This window comes from Miscanthus floridulus, chromosome 18 (assembly GCF_019320115.1).
Source record: "Miscanthus floridulus cultivar M001 chromosome 18, ASM1932011v1, whole genome shotgun sequence".
Lineage (NCBI taxonomy): Eukaryota > Viridiplantae > Streptophyta > Magnoliopsida > Poales > Poaceae > Miscanthus > Miscanthus floridulus.
The window spans coordinates 19,927,868-19,945,959 of record NC_089597.1 but is presented as its reverse complement, the minus strand read 5'-3'; the positions used below and the strand labels follow the sequence as shown (position 1 = coordinate 19,945,959).

Below are 18,092 nucleotides of genomic sequence, written 5' to 3'. Positions count from 1 at the left end.
GGTCCGCCCAATGTTGTCACCAAAGACCTAGGTCATGCACCGCTGGTACGTGGCACCTGCGTTTCTGAGGCCGAAGGGCATCGTTACGTAGCAGTACATGCCGAATGGTGTGATGAAAGAAGTCGCGAGCTAGTCAGACTCTTTCATCTTGATTTGATGGTAACCAGAGTACGCATCAAGGAAAGACAGGGTCTCGCACCCTGCAGTGGAATCAACGATTTGATCGATTCGGGGTAATGGGAAGGGGACCTTTGGACAGGCTTTGTTCAAACCGGTGTAGTCTACACACATCCTCCGTTTCCCATTTTTCTTCTTGACTAACACGGGGTTAGCCAACCACTCTGGGTGGGACACTTCCTTGATGAACCCGGCCGCCAAGAGTTTTTGTACCTCCTCACCGATGGCCCTACGCTTTTCCTCGTCGAAGCGGCGCAGGCGTTGCCTCGCCGGTCTAGATCTGGCCCAGATGTCCAGGGCGTGCTCGGCGACCTCCCTCAGTATGCCCGGCATGTCCGAGGGACTCCATGCGAATATGTCGGCATTTGCACAGAGAAAGTCGACGAGCACGGCTTCCTATTTGATATCGAGGGTGGCGCTAATCCTCAGCGCTCGGTCGTCGGGGCAGGCGGGGTCGATCGGGACGAGTTTGATGGCTTCTGTGGGCTCGAACGCCCCCGCACGACGCTTGGAGTCAGGCGCCTCGCCACTGAGTTGGTCGAGGTGGGCGATGAGGGTCTCGACCTCCGCCAGAGCCTCGGCATACTCGATGCACTCAACGTCGCAGTCGTATGCATGTTCGTACGTGGACTCAATCGTGATGACACCGCTAGGGCCTAGCATCTTGAGCTTGAGGTAGGTATAGTTGGGTACTGCCATGAACTTGGCGTAACACGGCCGCCCTAGGATGGCGTGGTAGGCTCCCCCGAACCCGACTACCTCGAAGGTAAGGACTTCCTTGCGGTAGTTGGAGGGGGTGCCGAAGCAGACGGGAAGGTCGATGCGCCCGATGGGTCGCGTGCGCTTCCCTGGTACGATGCCGTGGAAGGGGGCGACGCCGCCTTGGAGCCTCGACCGGTCGATCTCCAAGAGCTCTAGGGTATTGACGTAGAGGATGTTGAGGCCGCTGCCTCCGTCCATCAACACCTTGGACAGTCGGGTGTTGCCGATGATCGGGTCGACGACCAGCGGGTACTGCCCGGGATTCGGAACATGGTCAGGGTGGTCATCTCGATCGAAGGTGATCGCCTCCCAAGACCAGTCAAGGTACTAGGGGGTGGCCACCTTGATCGAGAAGACTTCTCGGTGTTCCTTCTTGCGCTGCCGTGCCATAAGGCACGCCGAGGGTCCACCGAAGATCATGAAGGCGTTGCGTACCTCGGGGAACCTGTCGTCCTTGTCTTCGTCCCGGTCGCCGGTGCCCTTCTGCTTGGCGTCGTTGTCGGGGAGCCTGAGCCTGGTGTAGTAACGTCGTAGCATGGAGCAATCCTCGAGGGCGTGCTTGACCGGGCCTTGGTGATAAGGGCATGGTTTCTTGAGCATGTCGTCGAAAGGCCTAGGGCCTTTGGGGCCTCGGGGATTCTTGCATTCTATGGCCCCGACCAGATCAGCCTCCATGACCTCCTGCTTCCCTAGGCGCCCCTTTTTCTTTCTCTTAGGGAGGTGGGAGGCCGAGGCATCGGGGGCCTCGTCCCTCCGTTTTCCCTTAGTGTCGCTATCGAGGAAGATGGCTCCGACAGCCTCCTTGCCCAAGGCGAAGTTGGTGGCGATGTCGAGGAGCGCAGCAGCGGTGCGTGGCATGTTCTGACCTAACTCCCGAACCAGGTCTCGGCAGGTGGTGCCGGAGAGGAAAGCCTGGATGATCTCCGAGTCGCCGACGCTGGGCAACTCGGTGCACTATTTGGAGAAGCGCCGGATGAAGTCTCGGAGAGACTCGTCTGGTTTCTAGCGGCAACTCTTAAGGTCCCAGGAGTTTCCGGGTCTCCCTGCACCTCGTGTCGATTGTCGAGGCGGTCAAGAAGCACGGGGACCCTGTGGGCTATCGGTGCTCGAGCGGGCTCGGGGCGTCCCGAGGCTTCCCTATCCTACCGAGGTGGGGCTGTGGGTAAGTTCGAGGTGCCCCCGTGCCGTCAGGAGGCGGAACTTTCGGCCTGCTGAACCGCGGCGGTCTCTAGGAGACCCCGGAGCTCGCCGCGGACCCACCGCCCCTCCGTGGTAGAAGGCTCGGGCATTGCGCGGACCAGCATTGCCGCGGCCGCGATGTTCTGGCTGGCGCGATTGAAGACTGGGGGTTGCTCACTCCCTTCATCGTCATGGATGCGGTGGTGCACATCGCGGGCCCTCCGTCGGGCTCCCCCGCCTTCGCCGCGACCTCGCTGTTCCTGTTCGAGAGTATCTCGAAGCTGCTGCAGAAGGAGTTGGTCTTGTTCGACCATGGCCTGGAGCTCACGGAGTTGTTCCAGGTCTGGGCGTTGAGGTCGCGCAAGGGCGGGGGTCTCATTTCGTGCGGCCGGCAGGACAATGCGTGGAGGTGTGGCAGCGCCTGTACCCGAGCGAAGCGGGGAACGGCTACCTGCCCCCTCGTCCTCCTTGCCCGCTCTCGGCATCCCGAGCCCGATGTGAAAACATTCGCGAGTGGGGTCGTAGGTGCCTTCGTCGTCGGAGTCGGAGTAGCCTAAGCAGTAGTCGCTCGCGGCCAAGAACTGGCGCATAGCCCCAGGGTCGTGGAGTTCGGAGAAATCCACTCCGCTCCATGCCTCGTCCTCCTCCGAGGAGTCGGCGTGGGTGCTTAGGTCGAGAATGAAGCGCTGGCGGCGTTCTGAGGGATCCTCGTGAGCGACAGTGTAAGCGTAGGCGTAGGAGGCAGCGGCATTTCTCAACCCAAGGGGGTATGGGGGTGGTGCCGTCGCTAGACTCTGCTCCGCCGGGATCGGCTCCTTAAGGAGCGGTGGAGCGGGGCTTGGTGACGGGGCATCGCCGTGTGCCATCGGCGATTTTCCTTCGTCCCAGCTCAGGCTAGACAGGTCCCTAGCCAGGGACCCCATGCCAACAGCTGGTCGCAGGATACCGGCGGGGAGCGGCGTGCCACCCTGGATTCACGTAGCGTCGGGGTGGTCATGCTCGCATCGTGCCTGGCGAGCGCGGCGAGAGCGGCCGCCCGGGCGCCGCCAGCGCCTGGGTTGCCGGTGCGTGACTTCATCATCGATTGGTGGGGCTCTAGGAGTGAGGAGTACCATGTCGTACTCATGCCCTAGAGATATGAACTCTAGGCTCCCGAACCAAACCACCGTGCCGAGACGCAATGGTCATACGGGGTCTGCCATCCATAACTTGCTGGGATGACGAAACTGACACGCAGAGGCCCCTACCTGGCGCGCCAACTGTTGGTGTTTCGGACCGGGGGGTCCTCAACCAACTAGTGAATTTGAACTGCATGCTCCCGATTCCGGATGGTGATGCAAAGAGACACAAGGTTTATACTGATTCAGGCAATCGATGCCCTACGTCCAGTCTGAGAGATCGGTCTTGCATTCCTTGCACCGGAGTGCTTGTAGTAGGGGTGAGAGAGGGAGCTAGTCCCAGGTCTCGGCAAGGTGTCGTGTGGGCCGCTTGAGACGTTGCTCTCAGGCGGCTGGGATGTGTGCGTGTGTTACAATGTGTTACCAGGTGTCCCTCTCCCACCAAAACGGCCCAAGTCCTCTCCTTTTATAGCCTGAAGGGAGAACAAGGACGGTACATGAGCTAACTATACGGTGTCGTGTGAACAGAGGCGGCGTGTCCGGGCCCTGTAGCCTGTTCCTGTGGCGGCGTGGTCGTCCCATCCGATCCTGTGCGTCGTGGGAGCCCCGAGACTGCCTCGGAGTGGGTGCGGCGGTGATCGTGCAAGCCACTGTGGACGGACTGTGCGCGAGGCCGAGACTTGGTCGGTGCCGAGGCTGCACCGCAGTGGAGGGGTCTCGGCAGGCACGAACCCCAAGATAGCCGAGACCTTGGTGTACAGTGCCGAGGCCTTGAGTGGGCGGCGGATCGTGGGCACAGCGTTAGGACACAGTGGCCGGTAATTCCCGCCGTACCCTGTCCCAGCCGTTATGGCGCTGATCGTGGACACAGCGTTAGGACACAGTGGCCGGTAATCCCCGCCGTGCCCTGTCCCGGCCGGTATGGCGCTGATGCGACCTCGGGTCCCGTCGGCCATTCTGTGGCGTTGAGCCATCATCCGGCTGAGATTGCGGGAGTGGTTGAAGCATTAATGAGACATGACGTGATGTCTGGAGGGTCGGTCGAGGCGGGGGGGCGACGGGCTGCGGACGAGCCGGGCTCGAGCGACACGGAGAATGAGGCCTCGCGCGAGACGGAGATCAGATTCCTTGCCGAGGCGTGCCGCGAGAGGCCTCGCGCGATACGGAGAATGCACCCCTGCCGAGGCCTTCCATGGCGAGCCTCGCGCGAGGCGGAATTCGCGTCAGGGTGCCGAGACCTCCTGCGCGAGGCTCGAGGCGAGGCGGGAGGCCTGTGGGCTCGGTCGTTGCGGGTGAGGGGTCCACGGCTTACCTTCTAGCTTTATTTTTTTATGGGACTTTAGCGACCCTTTTGATTGTTCGCTCGAGGTACCCCGTTCTAAGGTACCCGACAAATTGTTTTTTTAATTTCCCAAACACCTTTAAAAAAAAGAGAAATTTTTTCCTAATTTATATTGGGAAACATTTTGTCACCAGTGAGCGGGAGGTTTTAGAGTTATAGGCCGAGAGAGAGAGAGAGGAATAAAGAAACAGATATATGGGTGGGGTGGGCCCATTACCACAATCAAACAGGTTCATTGTCGAGGTCCTTGAGGAACACAAAAAAAGCAGCGCTTTACTCTGCTTATATAATGGATCGGAGTACAAGCTAGTTACAACTTTTTGAGGCCGTGAACGCATCGTTTGAGTTCTAGTTGCTGTTGACTACTCGTAGCAGTAGTTTATTCGACGAGGCATCAACTTCACTTTAAGGAGAGTATTATTCACTTTAAGGCGTTGTGTCCACAGTGGCTGTATGAATGTAGTAAGTATACGTACCTCGCGAGCATCGCTTGGCGAGGGCAAGCTTCTGGTCAAGTGATGCACGGCTCACCGTCGACATGCTGGTTTTCTTCTTGTGTTCGCAATGCGACTATATGCAATTGCAGTTGCAGACTGCAGTGTTAGGAGAAGTTGGTTAATGATGATTGAATGAAGCGGCAGTGGGTCGCGACTTCCAGGGCTTAAGGGAGGCTGGCCCGCTCGCTTGAACTTATTAGCTTGGCTTATCAGGTATGAAACATTATTTTTCTCTCGTAACGAATCAGATTAAATCGGTTTATCATGCACAGGAACCATCGAGAGAAGTTAGCAACTGTAAGGATGAGCGGACTGCGGACGCCGGCTAGGGAGAAGCGGCGGGCAAGAACCTGGTTTTGGTTGGCGAAACCCATGTGTCGTGTTGTGCCGCTCAGCCCAGGCCCTTAATTATCTGGATGGTGGTGCATGCATGTATCTTGGGATTCCATGTACTTTACTGCTTCCAGTACGAGTACTCGTCACCGTCCAGAGTACAAAGAAACTGAAAAGAAATGCGTGCAAGAAACAATGCCACTAATTTAATCTGAGATGTCACCAAACTGGATTACCGTGCCTGTTAGATGCCCAACTCCCCATGCCTAATCCTAATCAAAATCATGTGCGCAGTGCTCAAACCCAGAAAAAGAAAGAAAACCATGCTCTAGGTTCGGGCATCCGTGTGCGGTGTGCTAGCTAGTGCCCACTGATGTGGACGTGGTGTGAAGGGTCAGAAGAATCTCACCAACGACCTGTCGGCAGAGCATTTAGCACTGTTTCACTACCGTAGGCCAACTTATCGGCCAGCTTACGTATTTTTCTTTTGCGATAAAATAGATTCAACCGGTTTATGAGCTGATTTTAATCCTGTTTGGGAGGCCGTAAATGATCGTGGATTATTTACTACTGGCTGGTTTGGTGTGAGAGAAAAACACTATTCCTAGCTAGAAATTTACTATCGTTTACGAGCAAGCGAATAATACCAGCGGAACAGGGCAGAGGCAGGCAGGGGCCGCGTGCCGTCTCGGTCTGTGTGCTCATGCCTGTTGCTTGCGTTGCGTGCTTTTGCGCGCCCACACTCGAGTAGTACGGGACGGATAGCTTATCCTCTGCTGTCTCCTGTGATTTTCAGATCCAATCACAGTAGGCTGATGCTTGATTAAGCATGTGCAACTTGTTATTAAGTTTTGTTTCGTTTTAAAATTATCGATACAATTCAGTTTTTCAGAGGTACACATACAGTGGGATGTGCATACATACGTTCACAGCGATGAGTGCGTACTCGTATTTATGAGGGCATCTATGTCTCTACAGGTCAAAATAAATAATATGTATTTACAAATTATTTTGCAGTAAAAAATCTTCCAGAATGTTGTCCAAATATGCGATTTAAAAAAATAGAGGTTAAAATCACAAAATCACATATCGTCTCTGTCCCAAACTAAGAGTCATTTTAAGACTCGACACGGCTACCAAGAACAAAGAGAAAATACCACAATACCCATATTAGCACTGCGTTCTCTCTCTTGCGTAAAAACCTAAGAGTCGAAAACCTATGCGTAAATTCACACGGCAAAACTAATATTTTTTATTTAAATTGACACCGTTAATTCCTTCAAATGAAACAAAGATAAACTCTTGAGTTTATTTTAAAAATGCAGAGGCAAGATATAAAAAAAAAATAAACGAGGACAAAACAAAGCACGCATTATCTCCCAAGTCATCATGGACCGTGAGTGAACACTAGGTGTTTATTCATGGTTTTAGGACCGCCTCTTTCTTCTAAAGTGTAAACTAGTCCACCTATTGAGCTAGCTTTGATCGTAACCGTTTAAAAGCACCAAACTATGAAAAAAAATGATATACCGAGTTCATGGTAGGGTTCAGAAACACAAAATGCAGTACTTCATTATATATGCTTATTAATTATTTGGAGCAACCGCAAACACAATTACTTTCTCTTAGCATGCATGCCCGTCGATCTGCAGTTGTTGAGCCAGGTCCAGGCAGGCATCGACGGCACAGCATTAGCGATCAGAGAGCTTGCATTGCAGCCACGGTTTTGGGGGAACGGAAATCCAGCAGCCGAGCGGACCGGCCCGTTTCAAGTGGTGAAAGTTGGTGGCCAAACTGCCTTTAGTGGCTGTAGCCTGTAGGCGTACGTGTGAATGATACGTTGCTGCACTGTGAGTAGGAGAGCAGCAGCTTTCAGCTTTGTCGTCGTCACAATCACAAAACTGTGGTTTGGTAGAGTCACAGGGAGACACATGGGGCTTGTTTGGTTCTAAGCCTGGGCTCCGATTGCCTGGATGGACAGCTGCCTGGTCCTTGCCTGTGTATCATTTGGTTGCAGCCCTGGAACCTTGCCTGCTCCAGGCAATAGATTCCCCAACCAGGCAGCCGATATCGAGCGCCTGGGTCGAGCACATTTGCCTGGGCTAACGGAAGTACGTGTGACCTGCTAATCGCATGGTTTCATCGTCTTTTTTTTTCTTAATCAAGGCATGGTTTTGCGGACTCGACAAACTTGCAAAACAATTATTTCCTTCAATCTCTCGTGCTCCCTCTAATTAATATAGAAAAAATAATTATTGTAAATAATATTACGAGCTTAGGAAAAGACTAATACAAATAGTTTATCTTGATACGAATAATACAAATAATATTACGTATATTGTAAAGATGGTATTATATCTTTATTAGTCTATCCAGGCATAGGCTTTCAACCAAACAGACCTTCTTCAGACTTGCCTGGCCAGGCAAAAATCATCAACTTTTCAGGCAACACTTTTTGCCAGGCAAGTCCTCCATGTCTCCAACCAAACAGGCCCATGGTCTTTGACCGGAGGGCCACGGGGTCTCGCAGGCAGTGCCTGGGCAATTTCTCCGATGACCGTACCGGGTCTCGCAGCCAATGCCTGGGCAATTTCTCCGATGACCGTCCGTCTATTATTTTCTATCTGCCATCATGTATTTCTGCTACAAGGAAGGATATTCATATTATTTTACCAGCCACTTGACGTTGTTACTAGGCTAAATGGACGACAGTGTCATCTAGGGAAGAAAATTTTAATTTGATGACAAATAAGAAAGTTTAATTTTTTAGTTCTAAATACATAAGACTGATTTGTTTGGATGCCAAACACATAATTCTTCCTATAATAAAACGATGCCTCGATTTTAAAGTCATCAGTTTCCCTGTCCCCCTCCAGAGCACGATATATAGTACTAGCTGCGGCTCTGCGATGGTAGAAGAGACCAATCGACTAGCCTACAAGTAAACAAACCACAGCTGGACTCAAGTACCCAGCTGCTAGAAGCTGATCTGAGCTAGCTCTGGGCCTCTGGCTTCTAAAACACAAGCGGATACCGTGTCATCAAAAAGAAAGACGAAGGTACAGCAACAGCAAATTAAGGCAACGTTCGTGCATACAACGGGATCCATCCATGGCGTCACCGTTATGTGGAGGTAAGTTTTCTAGCTGCTCCGATCCCTCCATGATCTGCTAGTGAAGAACAAAGATGGTTTAGTTTCGATCTGCCCCTCAAATAAAAGCCATACGCTCGATCGTAATCTTGGTACCGTGGGAGCGGCAAGAGTGTGCCACGTACGTGTAGCCTTAACCCTCAAGTTTTATTGTGTTGTTTGTTGACTATGAGCTCTGAGCCCCCTGCCTCCCTTTTTATTTATTCAACTCAATATATATAAATTGCAGTTCTGCTCGTTTACTTAAAAGGAATATGATTTAGGATTCGTGTTAAGGACCCCTCCAATTAACTACGCTAAATCAAACCTTCGTCCATTAACCACACTCAATTTAGTATTGTTAACCTGGCCGTCCTTAGAGTCGCATCATCGTTCCTGTTATCTACACACTACAGAACAGACTTTAGAACGATGTCCCAATTTGACATTAGCCTCGGCATTTTTTGCCCCCGGGACTAGAAGGCCTTTAGTCCCGGTTGGTGTCTCCAACCGAGACTAAAGGTCCCTGCCCAACGGCTAAACCGGGACTAAAAGTCCTCCAACCTTTAGTCCCGGTTGATAATACCAACCCGGACTAAAGGTAGACCCTTTAGTCCCGGTTGGTAGGTCTCCGGATGGTTTAGTTCAAAAGGAAAGCATCCCATCCATTGTTGGATGTGTTGTGTAGGTGGGGTGGTAAGCTACGCGTGAGGCAGTGCATGAGGTTTTGGGTTCGAATCTCACAGGGCGCAGTGGTAGGAGGCATTATTTTTTTTAAAGCTGGGAGGAACCAGGACTAAAGAACAACATATTTAGCTCCGGATTGCTAGTCCCGGTTGGGAAACCGGGAGTAAAGCTAGTTCCCAACCGGGACTAAAGCTCATTTCTGTAGTAGTGACAACCCGTAGGAATACACATGATCTTATACATATACAAGTGTACATAGTTCACTTCAGCCTCTCCAAATGAAACTTAATACACTTTTACACCACACGAGTTTTCATGTTTTAGTTTAAACACATGCCACAACATAAGTCTAGGTATACATTAAGTTAATTAAATGACACACTCGTGCTCATGTCCGTTCAGAGAAGCCGTCAACAGTCAAGACCCACCCACCCGAGTCAATGGCGGGATCAATAAACAATGACGATGCAACGCGCATTTGCTGCCTCTCGCAGTCAGCCTTGCCCGCCATGACACGGCGATGTGCCGTAAATTCCGCCGGCACCGACTGGAAGACCAGGCGAGGGCGATGGAGAGGCCTTTCCTTATATACGCATGCAACACCACACAACACTGCCCAAGGGCGAACGCGAGCTTGAGCAGTGCACGTACTGTGCAAACTGCAAAGACATCTACCTAGCATAGGAGTAGAATCGACCTCCCTCCCTCTGCCGCTCCCGGACTCTCTGGTCGAGAGGAATTGCATACAGCAGGACGCATGGCTTGGTCATCACTACTCATTACAGGTAAGCAGCCGTTTCGGCTTAGTCGCTCGTATCTAGCTTATAATCCACGACTTGAACAGTGTTTTTCTCAACAGTGTTTTTCTCTCACACCAAACCAGCCAGCAGTACTTTTAGCCATGGCTTATAAGCCAATTCAGTCGAAACGAACAGCTGAAGATTCATGCTACTGCTCACTGTCCTGTAGACAGCAAGTGATCGAAGATTAGGTCGTGTCTGCTTTTTAGGGATGCCAGCGGGCTTGTTCTCGATCAACTATAAAAATTAAATATATTTGTAGGCTCGCATGAAAACCTGCTTACATCTCCGCTTAGCTTGCTTAGTAAATACTACTCCAACTAGCGCGAACTCCATACTACTTTACAAATGCAACAAATCCCTCGGTCTTTAAATAATTGTCGTTTTCGTTTTTCGAGAAACAACTTTATATATATATATAATAATTATTATTATTATTATGGTACAAAACTAAAATCATTAAATAAATCATTGAATTTATATTTATAATAAATTTATTTGGAGATACAAATATTGCATATATTTTTAAAAAATCTAATCAAACTTATGATACAGAAACAAAAAAAAAATTAGGAACCGAAGAAGTAGATGTAAAGATACCCCACCATATAACTCTTTTTTTAGCAGAACCATATAACTCTGATGACCATATATATGAGATGAAAAGATGAGACAAAAAAAAGGACTAGTACTCGGCCTTTCTATTTTTTTTCCAACCTCACACACGCACACCATGCATACACAAACAAACCTACAACTACACCCAGATCACAAGAACACGTCCTTTGTGAGATCACCGGGTCCAACCATGAACCCGTAGACGATGGGTGCGTCTCACTCTGGGCATAATTAACCGAAGACCGAAGACCGAAGACTGAACCGAAAAGACCGAGACCGAGACCGAAAAGACCGAGACCGAAAAGTTCGGTCCTGGCTCCCAACTAACCGAAGTAACCGATAGAAGTTCGGTCATATGTGTCGGTTAACCGAAGTGACCGAACTGACCGTAGTTCTGTAGACTTCGTTCGTAATGTGTGATTGTGATTTGTGAGAACTGAGAAAGTTGTGTGCTAGAACTTATCATAATAATGTGTGGTTTGTTTTATATATTGTGTTGTTATTTTTTTGCCTTCAAATAGCAAGCATGCTGTTGAAAATTGCTATAGATTCTGCTATTGTTTGTGGCTGCTACTCAGGTCCGGTTATTTCGGTCGTGACCGAGACCGAACCGAACTAACCGAGACCGAACTTCCTCGGTCTTCGTTTTTTGCAAAGACCGATCGGTCCTAGGTTTCTGATGACCGAACTGACCGAATGACCGAGGAACCGAACCGATCGGTTCGGTCTGACCGAATGCCTAGGGTGAGGTGTGTCACATTCCTTCTGTGGCTCCACGTGTCAGAGGCAATGGAATTTATTGAGGACAAACTCCGGTGAAAGACCGAAAATTCACGACCACGGGGCTCGAATTCCGGCCGGCGAGGTCCCCAACAACCGGGCCTTGCCACCCGAGCTAGGCTCGGTTCTCTCGGCCTTTCTATTTGTTGTCGCTGACGTCGCGTTCTCTCTCCCGACTCGCAAATCCCGTCCGCACCGCAGCCGCCGACTCCCGAGTCCCGACCACTAGTGGAGTCCCAGGCGGCCACGCCTAGCACTAGCGGCGACGGCAGCTAGCACCGGATGTCCGGATCCATCGATGGCCGATGGCGGGCAGCAGTAGCATGGCACAGCGGCACTGCAGCAGGCGGCAGGTCGTCAACACCCCAAGTGCCAGGCCGCTGGGCGCATCCGGGAGGTGGCCAGACCCGCGGTGGTGGCCAGCTGCTAGCGGCAAGCCAACCAGGCACCCAGGCCCCAGGCCCTAGCCATCCAGGACTTTCATCCAGCGCTAGGTAAAAAAACAGTCCCTTTTCATTTTAGTTTTACACATTTTGATGGTCCAATATTTGATTAAGGATTGTGAAGACGAGCACTGATGTTTATTATACCTGGATATCCATGTCGCCATAGTGTCAGATTTGAATTTTTGTGGAGGCCTCTAACAGTTTCTGTCATATGCTTGTAAATTGCATCTATGAATTGAGAAAATGAAAATAACTACTCCGCACAAATTTTGAACTTATCAGCCTGTAGAGTTCAATTTTCTTGAAGATTTAGCTATTAATCTTATGCCTTAGTGTATTCTAGTTCCTATCAATTTTGACAAAGAGTCGCCTGCAGAATGTAGCTTTCTAACCTACTAGGATCAATGGCCAGATCAATTATGTCCTTTCGAATTGCACATCCAAGCAGTCTGTTTTCAGAGAGATAAAAAGACCTAACTTCAATACTTCATGCCATACCCTTGTGTTCTTTAACCAAACATTATATACACATGGCTCTTATGGTCATTTCATTATCAAGGGAAACAATAACAAATAATCACAACATTGACTTGTTACTATTATTCTTTTTCTTATGTGATATATGAACTGAGTTGGGTTAGCAATGAAAATTACATCATACAAAAGTCTAGTCAATTTATCTTGGGCACCCGGTCGAACTTCACCCTTTGGGTATGGATAAAATGCATTCTTTACTTTTAATAATGTATTTTGATTTTTTTCATCAATGTTTCAATAAAGAACTACTTTAAACTACTATATTTGTCTTGTACAGGGCATAAACGACTTATGTTGACCTAGCGCACTTTTTCCAGCCCCCCCCCCCCCCCCCCCCCCCCCCCAACATTTTTTTTCTAGATCCGCCACTGGGTATACCTCACTACTACAAAACATGATTTTTTAGTGACGCCTCTTATTTTCTAGAGACGCCTTTTTTCTCAGGGTAGTTTCATCGAGAACTGGCCTTAAAACTGGTTTTAGAGATGGGCCCATCTCTAAAGATTTATTTGTTAACCAGAAAAATCAAGAGGCAGGATAACCGGTTTTAATTATTCTAGAATTCATACCTACCATGGATTAACTCTTAAATTTGTCACATCTTAGCTTAGTCGGTCATAATTAATTTTCTTAAGGTTTGTTTGGTTGCTTCCGTTGTTTAGCCTATTGTGCCACTTGTCATATACACAACCTTCATGACTAGCTTTTCCTAATCCCTAAGGCTAGGTGGCCCTTTTTCTTGCTAGAAATAGAAAGTAGAGCAAAACTGAAAGGATTCGCGATAGAAATAGTTGTTAACCAAACAAGACTAATCTCTACTGTTAGGGCGTGCTTGGTTCTGAGCGGGACTTTCCTGGCCTAGCTTAATTGGCACGAGCAACAAGGCGCTTGCCAGCCCAAGAGAGCCAATTTGGTTCACCTAAGAAATCAATGTCAGCTAGCAAGGCATCCAAACGTGCTTACTCTAGTTCCTAGCTCGGCGAGGTAACACAGTGTTCAGCAAAAAAATCCAAGCACGCCCTTAGTTGCTCAATGATGCAGTGATGCACTGATATGTATAAGTATCTTAATTTATTTGCTTGTTTCACTACTTCAGGTAATAAGTTATTACTGCTAGTTGTGGTGGCCTCCCTATCCTTGGGGCATTGTGCAGGAGCTGGTTTGTCCTTGCCTGACTGCCAACGCAAATGCGGTGACATAAGCATCCCCTACCCTTTTGGCATCAACGGTGCCTGCTCCCTGGAGGATGCCTTTAGTGTCATATGCGATGAGGAAGAACAAGTGTTGTATCTTGGGAAGAACAAGAGCCTTCGAGTGTTGGAAATCAACGTGCCCCAGGGCGAAGTCCGCGTCGAGAATCGCATATCAAGTAGCTGCCACAACCACACCGACAACCCCAACTTCTCAGAAGTGCATCAGCCTATCTTCAGATTTGACAACCCTTATTTCGTTGTTTCCAGCACCAAGAACAAACTCACAGCAATTGGGTGTGCTACGGTTGCAATCTTGTATGGCCAGAACGAGAACCAGCTTAGTGGTTGCGCGTCGTTCTGCGACAAGCACGGCATTGACAATAGCGCACAGTGCACTGGCATGGGCTGCTGCCATGCTTCTATCCCTGACAACCTCAAGTATTTGGACACATTATTTGCAGCAGTAAACCATATAAACTACAGCCATGTCTGGGAATACAGCCCATGCAGCTACGCTTTCATCGCCGAGCAAAACAGGTTCAATTTCAGTGCCTCCTATGCCAAAGCAACAAACTTTAGAGAAATGTATTTATTCAACCGCACTGGGGATCCTATGGTGCTGGATTGGGCTATTGGTACTGGAACATGCAATAATTACAGCACGATCAATCATACATCATATGCCTGCGTCGACAGGAATAGCGAATGCATTGACGCGCCCAATGGTCTGGGGTATCGCTGCGTTTGTTCCCAAGGCTACGAGGGCAATCCCTACATTGTCGATGGATGCATAGGTACATTTTTTTTTCTCTGCTATTTATGAAGTTACATGTTATGTTACTACACCTTAGATTCACTCATTCACATTGAAGGTTCGACTAACTCTTAACTTGCTTATTAAACCACAGATATCGACGAGTGTGCTTATCCAGACGTGTATTGCCAAGGTACATGCATTAACACTGTTGGAAGCTATGAATGTTCATGCAGACCAGGAACTCAGAGCAAGGATCCAAAGAGCACACCTTGCACCCCAATTCCTGGGGCCAACCAGAAAACTGAAGTGATGTTTGTGATAGGTATGTTTAATTTGCAAGAAGAGTGTGTTGTGTGTACAGAATACTAACTTTTGCAGAGTTTTGGCCATCAAAAGCAATTTCTCGGTACAAAACTTGCTAGTTTAAAGATTTTAATGCTTTTATACCCCATCTAAAAGGTCATTCGTATGGTTTTTATGTTTTCCATGTTCTGATTTTCCATATAGACCCTAAAGGCCTAAAGGGGCTGTCTTTTATCACTTACGCTCAATTGTAATGCTGCTAGTTGAACTGATGATGAACTGATAATCATTCATTTCCAGGTATTTCCATATGTTCCATTTGTATCATCATTTGTATCTCCATTGTAATCATGAAGGAGTGTAAAAAAAGGCAGGTGGTGAAAGAGAAGGAGAGACACTTCAAAGAGAATGGTGGTCCAATATTGTTTCAGCAAATCCACTCTCGACAAATTGACACAGTGATATTATTCACAGTGGAAGATTTGGATAAGGCGACAAAAAATTTTGACAAGAGCACAGAACTTGGCACAGGGGGCCATGGCACTGTTTATAAGGGCAATCTAACTGACGAAAAAGTAGTGGCTGTGAAACGCTCAAAGATTATCAATATGGCCCAAGCCGAAGAATTCATTCAAGAGATTATCATACTCTCACAAATCAATCACAGGAATGTGGTAAGGCTTCTAGGTTGCTGCTTAGAGGTTGAAGTGCCCATGCTGGTGTATGAATTTGTCCCAAATGGCACTCTGTTTCATTTACTCCATAGTAGCTACAACAACCGACCACCTGTGCCACTCGAAGTTCGCCTCAGAATCGCCCAAGAGTCTGCTGATGCACTTGTTTATCTCCATCTCTCCACCGACCATCCCATAGTCCATGGTGATGTCAAGTCTCTAAACATTCTCCTAGATGAGAACTACACAGCAAAAGTGACCGACTTCGGAGCGTCAAGGATGCTTCCCAAGGATGCAGATCAGCACATGACAATTGTACAAGGAACTCCTGGTTACCTAGATCCAGAGTACCACAAGGAGCGGCACCTGACAGAGAAGAGCGATGTTTATAGCTTCGGGGTTGTGCTTCTAGAGCTGATCACAGGGAAGATGGCTATATACTCTGACGGTCATAAGGAAAGAATAAGCCTTGCATCATCCTTCATGCTGGCAATGAAGGAGAATAGAGTAGGAGACTTGTTGGACACTAGTATAATGGGTGTGGGAACAGAGGAACTTCTCCAAGAAGTTGCTGAGCTTGGGATATGGTGCTTGAGCGACAAGGGGGAGGAGAGGCCTTCCATGATCCAAGTAGCCAACAAGCTGAAAGCTATTCGGAGCAGTTGGAGGAAGCTATTATTGTTGTTGAAGCATAACGAAACTGAACTCCTTATCAAGAGGTCAGCAGACGTGGCTTCAGCTGAACCGTCGCCTAGCATGTACTGTACAGCGCCAATGTTAGGAATGGATATAGAAACACCATATGTAGTAGACCATGCATGCTAGTAGCAACATTGTGTCAGAATACGTATACGGTGGCTTACCATGATTAGCTTTCATCTATAGACTAGCCACGCTCTTCTTGGAGTGTGCCAGCCTATCGTTTGTATCTTAACCTTTTTTTAAGTGCCAACGGGAGAGACTCTTCTTTTAGTACTTGATTTAAACATTAAATTTTACCAAGAGAATTAATAGTACTAATATTTATAGCAAAAGGTTTAGTGCAGTTAGTACCCTGGACTAAGTGCTTACATTTACAATGAAATTAAGGTTGAACTAAGAGATCATCCATTACTGATATACGAGGATTTTGAAGTTAAGCTAAGTTCTCATGGTTAATATTCACAGCAAAAGCATAATCAGGAGTTCAAAAATTTCCTCAAAATATCATTCCAAGGATGTTGAAGTACTTGAGTACTATATCATTCTATGGCTTGTCCAGATCAGTGTTGTACCTAAATTTGGATATACTATAGCACAATCAAAACCCATCTGAGGTTTGTACAACTAATATTCATAGTTAATTGGGTTGTCATTTCATCGAATTTCTACTCTCCAAACCTACATATTTCAGACAACAATATCAAACCATTGTATATTCCAAACTGTCTTATGTCTGTTACTCGTTTTACTGAGAAAGAGTAGTCCATCAATATAAAGCATCAACTCTTTATATAATAGCAAGATATATCAGTCATGTATATTCTCATCTGTTTTTGGAGCAACATTGAATTATCACTCCTTGTACAGGAGACTGCTTTTTAAATAAAGTTGATTTGTGCTGGGCAAAATATGAGCTGTGTATGGGTGGCAAATATACTAAAAGATTGTACGTGTTTTCAAACAAAGATAATGGCAAATTTAGCATGTGCGTTGTCATTTATTGTAATATGGAGCTTGTGGGATGGTTCATTTACGGCGCTCGGGTATATCCCTATTTCCTGACAACATCACTACCTACGTAGCACGCCACATCAGCAAAACCGCTTCCAAAACCACCTCAATGAGTTATTTAGATAGTATCCAATAGTTCAGGGGGGTAAATACTTAGTTTTATAGGTGAAGTGGTTAAGTAGACGAACCTCAATAGTTGAGGGGGGTTTTCATCTCATCCTTATCTACCAACAAAACACTACTCGATAGCTTGTCCCCACCGTGGGCCGAAATGACACACTATTTAGGCCTCAAGAACCCACAATATAACGTTGGGCCGCTAGTGGTTTCGTTCCGGCCTCCTTCTCACCCTCACTCTCCGTGCAACTGGGATTCTGGTACTCCATAAAGTGGGCTTCGTTAGAATAGTACTCTAAACGCGGGCTTCGCTAAAATGGCATCCGATGCGTTGACACCTTGCTATTTTGGTATTTTCACCCTTTTCCCATGATTTTCAGTTTGCAATGGATTTTTGCCTCCATCCCTCTCTGCCAAACAGTCTCTCTCTCTCTCTCTCTCTCCCATTCTTATCTAGTGCCCCATGAGCTCCAATCCCACCGCCCGCCCATGAACCCCCATCGGAGCACTGTCACCGTCATTCACCAACGCCACCGCGCGCTGACATGTCGCCCTCTGTGTTGCGCCACACTGACGTTGGCCACATCCGCTTGCAGGCATAGCAGGCTGCCGGCGCAGGTGCACCCGCTGACGAAGAACCATGCGTTGGAGCCGCCTCCACGCTGACTCGATGTGCTAGTACGTCCACTGGTCGTCGGTGTTGTGTGACACCCGTCACTGCCTCGATGAGCATTGCAGAGGAGTCACCTCCACGCCGCTCCAACACGCCTCGCCGAGGAATGAATCCATCGGGCAAGGCCCATCGGGGCGGCTCATTGGCGAGAGGCGTTGGGTGGCGCGCCAGGGCAGCTCGTTCGCGGGAGGTCTAGCAACGGAGTCGGTGGGGGAGACCAAGCAACGGTGAGGGCAAGCGAGGCGGGAGGTCTAGC

At 48.5% G+C, this 18,092-nt stretch overlaps 1 protein-coding gene across 3 annotated transcripts in view; it reads left to right on the top strand.

The window, feature by feature from the left end:
• Positions 1–16,314, top strand: part of LOC136522665 (wall-associated receptor kinase 5-like) — a 48,944-nt gene extending 32,630 nt beyond the window's left edge. The window contains exons 1-4 of one of the 3 annotated variants that reach the window (XM_066516476.1): positions 8,350–8,541; positions 13,503–14,393; positions 14,508–14,678; positions 14,960–16,314. In XM_066516476.1, coding sequence (XP_066372573.1) covers positions 8,520–8,541; positions 13,503–14,393; positions 14,508–14,678; positions 14,960–16,158 — 2,283 coding nt within the window. In that variant the 5' untranslated portion in view covers positions 8,350–8,519 and the 3' untranslated portion in view covers positions 16,159–16,314. Of the gene's footprint in view, positions 1–8,349; positions 8,542–9,867; positions 10,011–13,502; positions 14,394–14,507; positions 14,679–14,959 lie in introns of those variants that run through there. The other 2 variants (XM_066516475.1, XM_066516474.1) reach the window with 2 other exon arrangements.
• Positions 16,315–18,092: the final 1,778 nt, after the last annotated feature.